General features: G+C 37.4%; 1 protein-coding gene across 4 annotated transcripts in view; it reads right to left on the minus strand.

Moving 5' to 3' along the window:
• Positions 1-13428, minus strand: part of LOC131676782 (elongation of very long chain fatty acids protein AAEL008004) — a 153058-nt gene that overhangs the window by 52691 nt on the left and 86939 nt on the right. For all 4 annotated transcript variants that reach the window (XM_058956090.1, XM_058956089.1, XM_058956087.1 and 1 more), the window contains one exon: positions 11843-11935. In XM_058956090.1, the coding sequence (XP_058812073.1) occupies positions 11843-11900 (58 nt within the window). In that variant the 5' untranslated portion in view covers positions 11901-11935. The remainder of the gene's footprint in view (positions 1-11842; positions 11936-13428) is intronic.

Raw genomic sequence — 13428 nt, forward strand, 5'->3', positions numbered from 1 at the left:
GACAAATTGGCTAGAGCTGGCGCTGCAACTAACTACTTTGTTGGTCCAGAACCAGTTCTACCACTGTCGATAAGTTGGATAAAGCACAAGTTTCGCTCTTGGGCTGCATCCGAACATGCCAACCATTGCTGTAGCTTGCGTTTAAATTTCAACTTTTCTGCCGGATGATACCGAAAATATCCAAGAATTTGCAGCATTTTTCGAAGTACAATTACAGTATACTAGTCTGGACACTGACTGGACATTGCAAACTCAATTATCGCATAGCTACATTTCAGCGTGCTGAGTATTGATCTTTGTGAATCCGATAACTTAACTTCATGTCATTTGATATGTAAAAATCCTGCAGTAATGCAATTGCGTATCCGGATTTTTGGTTCTTCATACATAGATGATCCTATGTACAGAGAGCTGTAATTCAAGGATGCGACAATATCTCTTCGCGGGTATTGTCGTTCTGTTATCTCAATACCTCCACGAGGGTTTTGATATATCCGCTCAACGATAAGTGTCTTTTATTCTCTTGGTAGTTAAGAATACTTTCGTATTGTCTATGTTCTTTGTGTCGATATTTTCCGTATACCAATCCTTCCTATCGGGAAATGACGAAAAGATAAATAACGACAAGGCACAAATTTCCAATCAATATGGGGAACGTGCCATTTGAGCCAATCGCTGTCAATTCCTGATCTTCTCTGAATCTTTTCAGAATCTTCTAAATGTCCTTTGGCGTCTTTAAATATCCTCAATTTTCTGAATTACACGCATTTTCAGAATTAAAATATCTTAAGTCTTTTGAATTTGCGGAATCCTCTTCTTATGAATCATCTGAGTCTTTTGTATCTAGTAAATCTTTAAATATCATAAATTTGCTGAATTTTCTTTATCGTCTGTATTCTGATTTTATTGAACTATCTGAATCGATTATGAATGTTTGTATCACCTAAATCTCTTGAATTTATTTAAGTTTCTGAGGCTCATCTACATTTTTACCTCTTCAATTTTTCAAGATCTTCTGCATTGTCAAGGATCATTTAGAATGATCTAAATCATCTGAGTATTCAGATTCTTATACATTTCTCAATATAATTCTCACAAAATCACAGAATCTTCCGATCGGTAATAAGAATTCATTGCCCACTCTTTCGATTAGTCTGATTCTTACGAAGTTGTTGAATCCTTCGCTGTTTTCTGAACAACCTTATCATCTGAATCTTTCAAATGTCAGGTATGCTGTGGGTCATCCAAATCTTTCGAATCTAAAAGATCTTCGTTTGCTGTCAATCCCTCCTTTCCGGAAGCCATTGAGCCATTCATTTTCCTTGAATCACCCAAAATAAATGGTTTGTTTTCCACCGCGTTAACAGCTCGTTAGCGGAAGACCCCTTGTTTTGTTATTTATTAATGGTGCTAAGGTGAGGGGGAGGGAGGGTGTTATCCGCCACTTTCAGCACCATGACTTACTTACGAAATCCAACTAAAATTTGTATAAAAGATAGAGATAGAAAGAGAGAAAGTCATAGGAAAAGCCCTGTCCAAGCTCCCACTGTCCCTGTCGACGATAATTACCGTTATGATTGTGTGTAAATATAACATAGTTATTTCCAGCGCTTTTTTCCTTCGTTTGCCAGGTGTGAATAATAGGCTTTCAGCGTCGTAATCAGCGTCACTCAGGTAAACCTAGTTCAACTTTTATACGGATGATAATTAATGTCGCTGATGTGAGGTCGACGACGTCGACAGCGACAATGGTTCATTTGTTAAACGAGATGTTGCATTGTAAATGATTTTGTACTTATTTAATCAAACATTCATTGAAGCTTATCTGCAGCGTTGTGCAATTTGAAGGGACACATCCGAAGCCAACAGTATTACGAAGCTCTTGGACAATTCGATCAAATTATTGCTGTTGTGCGATAATGGAATGATTGATAGGCCAACCTATCTAGATGAATTTTCAATAAAAATGCTTCCGGGCCTACGTAAGACTCTATATAGACAAATTCACTCAAAGAATAGCACGTTAAAACAAAATTTGAGGGTTTCTAGGTTAAGTCATTCGATCGCAGTTAGGATTGTTGCTAAGAATAAAACTTTGACTCAATTGGGCTCGCCCGTGCCACTAAGCATTTCTATCCAAAATAACATAAATTTAAATCTAGCAAAAGGTCGACTAAAAACGCTTTTAATCCACCTAACAGTGTGATGAGACATTTCTTATAACTCTTATCACTCTCTTCGGATATTATATCGTTTGAGAACAATTAGAACTTGATGCTTCGCGATGTTTTTGATAACACATACTACATGGGATTGTGGCAGGACTCAGAGAATCGCTCAAATCAGCATAGGACAACATCAGTACTAGAAATCTCAAACCAAATCAATGGGAAGGCGAAAAAATGGCCCATAAAATAGACATACAAACGAATTATTGCTAATGCTCTGTTAATAAAATATCTAAATTCCTCAATCAATGCATTGTGGTTGGAAAACTGATTTTTCTAAAGGGGTTATGTATATTGTACTGAGCCAAAAAAAAAATCGATTTGAAGTTTATACATTACTCAAATTTCCTACGCGACTGAGAATTAAGAAATCAACGCTTTTTCTTGAAAAAACCCACCATTCAAAGAAAATCAACCGTACATATTTCCAGACTTGGTTTCATTTCCTATTTAAGAACTATTGTGTTTTTTACATCCTAGATTGCATGATTCAGTGATCGAAACCCAAAACTTCATGAAGTATTTGAAATTATTAAATTAAAATTTGTGTTTGCTATTGAAATTGACAAAATGATTGTATATATAGTATATAGCCCCTCTGGCGATTGTTTACTTTTTCGGCCCCACCTATCAGCATTGAAGTATCGTCCTTACGTTTTTTTACAATACCAATTTTACAATTGGTGGGGGTTTGGTGAAAATCGATCTAATGTCTAAACGGCATAATTCCGAAACCGTAATTTTTGAAGTTTTAAAATTATGCAGAATTAATTTTTCAGAAAATAGTAACAGAGCAAAAAGTACCAAAGTCCAAAAAAAATCAATTTTTGTGAAACGTTATTTTTTCGAGTTTACATCAAATCTCAATGTTTCATGCATTATAATGTCATTTGGCATCAAAAATACAAATTTGATTTTGAAAATTTTTCATTTCAGTTTATATGGGAATTTGCTGTGTGATTGCCATCTTCAACTCGTAACTCTGGAACCGGAAGTCCAGTCAATAAAAAATTCAATGGCAGCCGATGGGAAGATTGTACCTTTCATTTGAGACTAACTTTGTGCAAATCGATCCAGCCATCTCTGATTAACAGAGGTCACATTTTTTCCACATACACACATACATACAGACGTACATATACATACAGACATTTTCCGATCTCGACGAACTGAGTCGATTAGCATATGACACTCGGCCCTCCCGGTCGGGATTAGATTGACGAATTTTAGAGTGAATGAGAAAGGCAAAAACATTTTTAGCAAATGTTGAAATTTATGCATTTTTTGGTGAGCAGTTCTATGTTTCATAGACATTAAATCAATTTTAACTTCGCTTCCTATTAAATAAAGACCCTTATTACAGTACATCTCTACAAAAACGAGATCGATTTGAAAAGAAATCTGAAGATTATGATTGATTACAGAACTCTGGAATTTTCTATTGCAATGTTTTCAGGCAGGAATTTGATATTGATGCTATTAGACAACTGTGAAATCAAGACCAAGAGATCAGCTACATATCAGGACCCCATTCCGACAATTTATCAAAAGTCCTCATGATGTTTACAACAACAGGTTATCAATCTACTTATCAGATAATTGTTATTGTAATATTGAATTAAATCAGTCTGCATCAATAAATTTTCAACTTCAATCCAATTTTTTTTTGGGTGTGGTGGGGGGGGGGGGGGTTGTATGGTGTTAAACCCCAAAACCTTCTCTTGGCTACGCAGTTGCTTGGAGTTATTTATTTCGCTTTTCTTTTTCCGATATGTTTCAGATCGATCCGATGGTTATAAGTTAGAAAAATTGCAGTCAGAAGGTTCGCACAAATGAACATTTTTACACTGATAAGTTATCAAGTTCCTTCCAGACAACTTGGAAGTGTTCGGTGATTATTTCTAGCGGTTGTAGATAGTAAAATGAAATACAAAATTCGTTTTATCGAAATAATGGTTGGCTTATTTCAATGGATTATTACTATATTGAACAATAAATAGGCGACAAAGAGTAATCAACAAACAACAAGCCATAACTTTTAAAGTATTCAAAATAGATATTTGAAGTCTTCAGTAAAGTTATTCGCAAAAGTAAAGGGCTACAAATTTGCTGAAGGCATCATTTCGATATAATCACTTCCAAAAAATTTGTGAAAATATCTCACTCATAGGGGGATTAATCAGCAAAAGCACAATACCAAAAGAAAGGGCATATTGCCTCCATTAAATTCTCCGAAGATACTATTGACCTAAAATAAGCCGTTTTGGCGTTAATAATAGATTACATGTTTTTGGTCATATTTCTGGCAATGGGAAATGATAAAAATCTTTCGTCCGCATTTAATGTTAAATATCTCTTTTGATAATAGTCCGATTTCAACAAGCTATAGCTTGTACGAAAGGTATTCGTTAAAGCTGTCTAAAAACATATAAATTGTCAATTTCGGCAGATAATTTAAAAAAAACTGCAAAAAACGCCATTTTGGCGCATTCAAACATTCATATCTTGGAAACTAAACATCAGAATCAAAAATAAATTAATAGCGTTCATACTGTTTTTTAGTTCTTTCATTTAAAATTGGTTTGGATAAGATCGGTTCAGCCATTGCTGAGAAACACGAATGAGAATTTGTCCGTTACATACACACAGACACACACACACAGACATTGTCCCAAATCGTCGAGCTGAGTCGATTGGTATATAAGACTCGGCCCTCCGGGCCTCGGAAAAAATCTTGAAATTTTGAGCGAATTCTATACATTTCTTTTATAAGAAATGTAAAAACCTAGCAATATAGATTTTTCACGTTTAAATGGAAACAACTTTTCCATTGGGCTTTGCCTAAATATACATTATTGAAAGAATTGAAGTAGTTCTTCATTTCAACAAATTTACATGCCAAGGTATCATCTAGTAGCCCGGCAGTATAGGAGAGAAACAAATCGCCGATTTGTCAGATGTCAAAATCCGGTGTGAAATGTATGCGATCGATGGATTTCTGTAGCGAGTGAAACGATGTTGTCAGACTAGCTTTGAAACTGTTCAAATTGGACCTGTTGCTGAGTAAGTAAAGGAGCAATTCTGTTTGACCCTTAACACTATTTACGATTTTAAAATTGAATAAAAAATTAATGATCGTTTCCGAACCGTGTGCTATAGATCTTTCTCGTCTCATATTAACAACCTATTATTGAGCGTACATACCAAGTCACATTCCATTCACGCATGTTGCCTCGTCCTCCGATTGTCGCCCCGTTTTCTCTCCCACCAACCCACCCACAACCACAGCCGGTGCTGCAAACTATGTTTCAATAAAGCTCGACAGAAGTAGCACAAATATTTGTTGTTATTATCATTGTTAGTTGTTGCAGTTCCTGTTCAGTTCACTTCAACTTCCCGTCTCCTTTTCCGAGCCACGATTTTATTCCTCTATTTACACGTATCCGAGCCGGACGAAGGGAAAGATATGCGGGGTATCGACAATCGAGCATCGCCTCGTAGCGGCACATGGTGACTGACTGGTTGGCTAGCTATAGTTGGTCGATCCAAGCAAGCTCTGGACGGAGGCCAACGGCCTCGACTGCGCGACCGATTTGACTCTGTGACCGGCTTCTGTGTGGCTGGCAGAAGGCAGCAACTGGTGATGCAATCTTCTTGTTGATCGATTATTTCATACATATTATTGTGGGTGGAACGGGTGACATTTGGCGATAATTTCTGTTTTGGTTGAGAGTCTGGTCTTGTGAGTTGAAGAATTTTGAGTTAATTGACAATTTCCATGTTACTAGAATTAGCTAACGAGAAAAAAATTCCTAACGTCAGTGCACAGCAATTAAAATCAGAAGACGCAAGCTCAACTGAGGATTATCGTAGCCCATCAAGCGGCATCTTGCCAGTTGGCGGACAGTATCGCAGTCAGTAAATTCAATTGTGACCCGTCAGAACGGCTCAGCTGGTTTTATATCTTTTCACTCGGCTCGACTGATAACAGCGACGGCGGTATCTTTTTATTTAACTAAATATCCAGCGCCTCCTACTGGATGACGCAGGAGGGTATAAGAGAGAAACACGTAATCATCGTGTCACGTGACCGATGCAGGGTTGCCAGCAGAAAAAAAAAACAATCCAATGACATGAACTTCGTTCGGAGATCAGGTTAGTTGGTGGAGTGTTACTTCCAGGGCCACCAAATAGCTTGTTCTAAGGGCGCCCTCTTCATCCACATTGTTTGACTTTTCTTCGTTTGATAGGTAATCATTCCGAATATTAGAACAAAATGAGTGTTACTGTTACCCAAATAACACATCAAAAGAAGTATAAATCTCATCGAGTGGGAAATAATCTACGTGAGTTAGGACAAAGACTTGGTTTGGCAAAATGATGGAAAAATTCCACGATTTCGTTAGAGTTCCAATGTCCTTATTCCTATAGTGTTGAGTGTAAATAAAATTTTTATCATAACCTTAAAAAAGCCGGTCGACTAGAAAATAAAAACTGGACGCAGACTGATTACCTACCAAGCATCCGCCCCTTTTGCCAATAGGAGGATCAACTTTCCCGAGTTGGACAACGCCCGATTTTGTTTGCCTCTATCAGTTCCGGCCGGTGTCAAAAGCGGACAACTGATATGGGTAGATACTGAGTAATGCAGAAAATTAATAATAATCAGGAAATTTCTTCACCAAATGAATTATTATCTAAGCTACGTGAAGCTGATAACGATTGAATTTATCGGTGTTTTTAAACTAGTTTTGTTTGGTCATCGCTTTTTTGGTTTCTTTTACAGAATAGCGCACTCATCAAGAATTCACAAAGTCTTTCCATTTGAAGAACAATCCGGGTATTTCAAATCATAACCGTCGCAGATAGCCAGGTAACTTTGCCCATTTTTTTATCCGGAATCTCATTTTACCATGCACTTAGGTTTTTTAGGCGGTTCTTTCGCGGTTTTTTACGAGGTTTTTTTTACGCGGATTTTCCAATTAACGCGGTTTTTACACAAATATTCCAAGTCCTTTTGAATGCAAAAGACTTAGACTTTTTTTTGAAAAAAATTCTAAGTCCATTTAAATGCAAAGAACTTAAAGTGCTTTTAAAAGCAAAAGACTTAGATTTCCGGAAAGATGGAAGAGACGGGTCTAGAAGACTTCTTATGGCCCGCACCTCAACAATATGGGTATTTTCGGAACGGACTTGACGAGTAGGTGCCAGAAATTGATGTTTGACGCCATTTTCAAATCCAAGATGGCGACTTCCGGTTTAACAAAATTCGCTATAACCCATGCAATATGGGTATTTTCGGAATGGTCTTGACGAGTAGGTGCCAGAAATTTGTTTGGCGCCATTTTTAAATCCAAGATGGCGACTGCCGACTTAGCGAAATTCTCTATAACCCTATCAGTATGGGTATTTTTGGAAGTTGAATACTTGAATTTGAGCAATCATTAAAATTTTTACTTTGAATCAATTCAAACCCCCAACTCACACCACATACGTTTCTTTCTTCTCTCACTTCCATTCTCACCGCACTCTTCTGGATGAACACATAAAAATATTTTGCATTTCGCTGGTTTATGATTAGATATTATATTCGAGGATGTTTTGGATGATCGCGCAGATTTTTCATGCAGGAATTTCGGTGAATCGGAGGTTGCCATCTAGAATTTCAAAATGACGCCAAACATCGACACTTATCTCCTCCTCATCAAAACCATTTCGAAAACATTCATATTGTTTGAGATGTAGAGAATCTCGTTAAGCCGGAAGTCGCCATCTTGGATTTCAAAATCGCATCAAAAATCAATTTTTCATGGACAACCTTGCGCGGAAGACTCGTCAAAAACATTCCCATATCGCATGGGTTGTAGCGAATTTCGCTAAACCGGAAGTCACCATCTTGGACTTCAAAATGGCGTCAAACATAAATTTCTCGCACCTACTCGTCAGGACCATTCCGAAAATACCCATATTGTTGAGGTGCGGGCCATAAAGAGTCCAGACCCGTCTCTTCCATCTTTCCGAAAATCTACTAAGTATTTTGCATTCAAAAGGACTTAAAATATTTTTTGCAAAAACCGTGTTAATTGTGAAATACGTGCAAAAAAAAACTTCCAAAAATACTACTTATTAAAATATAAGTCTTTTGCTGAGGGTTTTTTACGCGGATTTTCGAATTAGCGCTGATTTTCCAATTAACGCGTTTTTACCCGGATTTTTAAAAAAACCTTGCTGTATATATTTACTAGAATCTATGAGCTAAATTATGGTAAAGCTATATGCACATTTTCCTTCGATAGTACGTACACCTATCAGAAATAAATGTTTTGTTTGATTTTTGATTCCTCTAATTTATTTGACACGGCTCAATGCGTCAGCACAACGGAGCCGTGAGTCTTTCGTGTTTTACAAGATGTAAAAATAAAACAAAAACACTAAGTTACTGCCTGTCTGTCGGGTCTTGCTGACGCAGCTTGCTGCTGCGTGTTGAGATCCTTTTTCTTGGCGGTGATGCATTAGTTGCGTTATCCTCTGCAACTTGGGGGGTCAGTCCGTCTGCCTTCTCTCGTGTTGTCGTTCACGTCCATGTCGTCATCAGTACTGCTTTCATGCTGTTCATTGTCGGAAGTTCTTGTTTGTTTTTTGTTCATTTGGGTTGCTATTGTAAATCTATCTTCATCGACATCTGTTTCTTTATTAGTGGTGTCGATTTGAAGACATTTGATGCAATCGTTTTTCGCTTTTGATTAAAGCAATTGGTGTACTGGTACTGGACACGATCATTATTGATTTAGTATTTGTTACTGCCCGATCCGCAGTCGTTTGTTTAGCGACCGGTTGTTGTTTACGACGACTGTGTATCAGTCTTGCCTGGTTCAAATGGAACGTCCTTAGCAGATGGCTGATCATAGAATTGCCACGTAGGAATCTGTCCTGGATACGTGATTAATGTTCGCTGACTATATGTGACAGCTTGTAATGAATTGCATTGGATGGTCAGGTAGGAGGGGATACGTTTTGTCTGATGCATTCTCACCACACGCACGCCGTCGTTGTGAAGATCCGGGAAGAAGTTCCTCCAAGTATAATCCTTAACGGGATCCACTTCTCCGTATTTTGACATGAGTTGTTTGATAGCGGCGGGAGCAGTACGGGGTGCCAGGTATTGTAGCTTAACTTCAATAGTGTCATTGTATACGTGTAATGGGATGCTGTATAAAATGTCAGATAAGCGATGTTTAGCTTCTGAACTGGGTAGGAGGAGAAACCAGACTGATGTTGTTTGATTTCTGTTTTCACGAAAGTCTTAGAAATTGCAAGGGAATTTCTGCAAACTTTGCAGAAGTTCTATAATACCTAGAGAAGTTTGACGAATCCCATCAATTATTCGGATCTTCAAGTATACAATTAAAATCTATCAAATATTAAGTGAATCATAGAAAGAATATGGACCTCCCGCAAATTTCGGAGGATTTCAGAGAGATCCTCAGAACTTATAGACAATTTGTACAAAACTGTAATTTCAGGGAAGTCCAACATATTTCAAGATGTTTCGTGGGACATCTCTATGAACTTTAGGGAATGCCTTTGAGCTCCATGGAAACCCTAAAAAATTCAGATAAGATGGTCGAACGAGATTAAGAAGAATTTAGGAGAATTTCAGAGAACTTATACTAGCTAAAAAGATGCTCCATAAACTATCAAGCTCAGGGAATGTTTTGCAAACTTAAGAAATGTGTCCTGAACTTCTTCTTGAAAAAAATCTGCGATGTCTTAGAAAATTCAAAAATATTCAACGGGCTCCTGGGTAGTCATACAAACTTAATGGAGTGTCTACAAACTTAACGAAATTTCTTACACATTAGAGGAGTTTTCCGAACTTAAATACGATATTCGGCGATCAGGTAATTTTCAATAACAGACAAACCATATAAAGCTAAATAAAACGATCATTGATAACCGACACATTCAGCTTCAATAATTTTGAGTTCAACGTTTCAACCTTCATCGTAAAACTCGGACTAAGGAACCGAATGATCCTCGATCATGGTACTTTAGGATCATGGTACTCAAGGCTCTTTGATCCTTGAATTAGAAAATTCCTGATACTGGAATTGAAGTCCTTCATCCTGGAATTACAAAATATTAGATTCTGGAGCTCAAGGAAAATTTTGGAACTGAAGGATCGTTGATCCTGGACCTCAAAAAACCTATATCTTGCCATTGAAGAGTCCTTGATCCTGGCAATTCTTGGTCCTGCCACCCATGAATCCTTGAGCTTGAAAATCAAAAATCTTTCAGGATTCTTAACCACGAAACCCAGGAACGTTGATTGAGAAACTCAAGAATTCTAGATTCTGGTGCTTAAGGATTCTTGATCTTGCCATGTGTATGTGTGTGTTTACGAGTGGATGCATCGTCCTAACCCACCCCCCCCAGGAAACGCAAAATGGTGACCGCTATTTATAGCAAGATCTGGCGAAACTAACTGCCCATCACACTATACTGATGAAAGCGGCTTGCCCTGACCAGACCAGTGAATTATTCTACAAACATTTGTTTGATTATCCGTTGAGTCGTCAAAGTTTGTTCTTTGCCTGGGTTGCGGTTAGCCAACTGTATTAAAACTGTTAGCAATATTCGAAAGCAATTTTCAAGGCAATCAATCAACCGTTTTTTTTGACAACTCTGTCAACATAACTAAAGTTACTTCACGGTCGCAGTAGACTGTGCGTCGGAGCGGACATAGTAAATTGCTGAATCAGCTCAACTCAAAACTCAATATCTTAGTTACTTTTCCGCAAAACCTACAAACAAACCGAATCAGAACCAAGAGATTTGGCAGGCTACTGAAGCAGTCAACATTCGCTAAAGTTCACCAAACAAAACAAATCATGCAAATTCAAACCAGTTTCGTATTGCGTTGTAGTTCTACACCCGTGATCAATTCCATCACGAGCAGACGAAGTTTTCTCGGAAATGAGATTAACTATTTATGTTTTTTCGAAATGCCGAAAGGGCCATTAACCGAGACGTCAATTCGTAGCGTGGCGCCTCGTGACGTGTTGTTTTGAACGGAAAATTCCGGAAACCTGTTTCATGCAGAAGTCAGTGGTCGGTACAAGGGTCGGCTGTTTTTTTTTGGTTGTCAGTACCACGTGGTTACAATAACTGACAACAACTGATTCACTTCTAGGGGAATTTCTGGACAAACCGCTACTCGCCAATCACAGGGTGTTGGTAGTAAACAAAAGAGTTTTTTCTTTAATTGCCGAGAACTGACAGTTTCTCCGAAACTACTCCTTAAAATGGCTTTTGACAATTGGTTTCTATGCCCGAAAAGTAAGCCGAGTGTTTCAATCAGTGATTTTTGTCCCGGTAGGAAAGCATGCCGTCCAACAGCACGACAACTTGGTAGGCTATGAACTTTTTTTTCTTGCTGGACAACACATTGAATAGGGTTTACTCAAGAAAATGAATTGTCGTCCTGTGAGCTAGCATCAATCCGGCGCCTGCTTGGTGCTGGCATTAAGTTAGTGTCGAATTCTGGCGAGACGAAGGCGAAACGCAAATTCCATAACTAATTTAGGCTACGAATTGAAAATCATTCAACTTACCTGAATAATGATCCATATAATGGTGCATACTGTCAATGTATTTCATGATTAAGGCCATTTTGTGTGTGTGTGTGTTTTGTTTTCTAAGCTAAACTGTAAATAGAAAAAGAAAAAAAAACAATTAGTATAAGAGTAAGTCATGGACAAGTAGCAATTAAGAATAATCGATCAAGATATTGAGCTAGAATTTGTTGTGTCGAAGAACAGGACAACATTGGGTAATCCTCCTCACGTGTGTGACAAGTCAGCATCAATCAGGCAGTACTTGTGCCGAAACAAAAACAAACATTTTTTTGTGTTCATTTCATATAAGAACCTGATAATCCGACGATCAAGCAGATTTGGGCTACAGTCAACAGTTTCTACTGGATTTTGTTGTTGTGGGAAGTAGACAAGAACTAGATAGCCATGGAATAAGATATTTTCCGTTGTGTTTCATATCAACTTGGTTGACCTCGTCGTTGACAGTCTCAATAGATATTTGGACCGTCAGAGTTGGATTCTGAGTTGAAGGAGACTACAGTCCCTCAGGAAGCGCGGTAGCGCGGCATAGGCGGACGCGAATTCCGCACATTGAACTAAATTGTGGATAGTTCATTAAGGGATAAGGATCCTTCTAGGTGGTTTTCAGGATTTTTTTAACATGAAAACAACAAGAGAAACAAATTATCTTTTGCCTATTTTAGAATAAATATTTACACCACAAGCATCAAAATAAATGTCAAAATAAATATAAAATGGCGTATTTATAAACAACACTTTTCTGCACAAAATAGACTATTATGATGATTGAAAGGTGAACTTTTAAATATTTTATGCATTTTTGCAATAAGGCCCTCTCAATTGCTCGATCATTTTTGGCAGTAAGTGCGGAATAACATTGCATACTGATTTTGAATACATTTTAGTTCAGTATGAGCACAATTAAATCATCTGATTAACTGCGTTTTTCTGTTACAAATAGCTTATATAGTTTTTTTTATAATAGAAAACGGATTTTGAAAACCAATGTTTTCGTAAATAAGGGTTAAAGCGTTTAGAAGGAAAAAAATCAAACTCAGGGAAACTTCTAATGATATGAGCTGTTAATTAGGTATACTTTGAAACTTTGTAAAAAATATTCTATGATAATTCTAACGATTGAAGCAAACAATTGATTTTTTTTAATCTGACTGATGAGGCAACCCTCTTTAAAGACTGTATCGCAAATAAGCTATCCAGAGATGCCAAAATGAAATCTGTTTTTCATATAAAACAATCTTTTTATCATCCGTGATGCCTAAAACAGAAAAATATCCGTAAAAATCTGCGTAACTTTTTCAAAAATTCGGTGAGAAATGTAAATCTTTTAAAAATCTGTGAATATGGTAACCCTGAAGCTATTCACATAAATTGTACGGAAGCGTAGGTTTTGATGTGCGCATCATAGCATGCTGTGCGTTTGACTGTTATCTTTCGCTTGTTTACTTTTTTTTACGGTTTTGCTTCGTTTCCGTGTATTGAAAATTAAGGTTTTGAACGCATGACCAAGTTATAAGAGCCTGACTAAGCAAACATTAGTGAAACGATTTGGAATTCATTTCGCA

Source organism: Topomyia yanbarensis, chromosome 1, assembly GCF_030247195.1.
Source record: "Topomyia yanbarensis strain Yona2022 chromosome 1, ASM3024719v1, whole genome shotgun sequence".
Classification (NCBI taxonomy): Eukaryota; Metazoa; Arthropoda; class Insecta; order Diptera; family Culicidae; genus Topomyia; species Topomyia yanbarensis.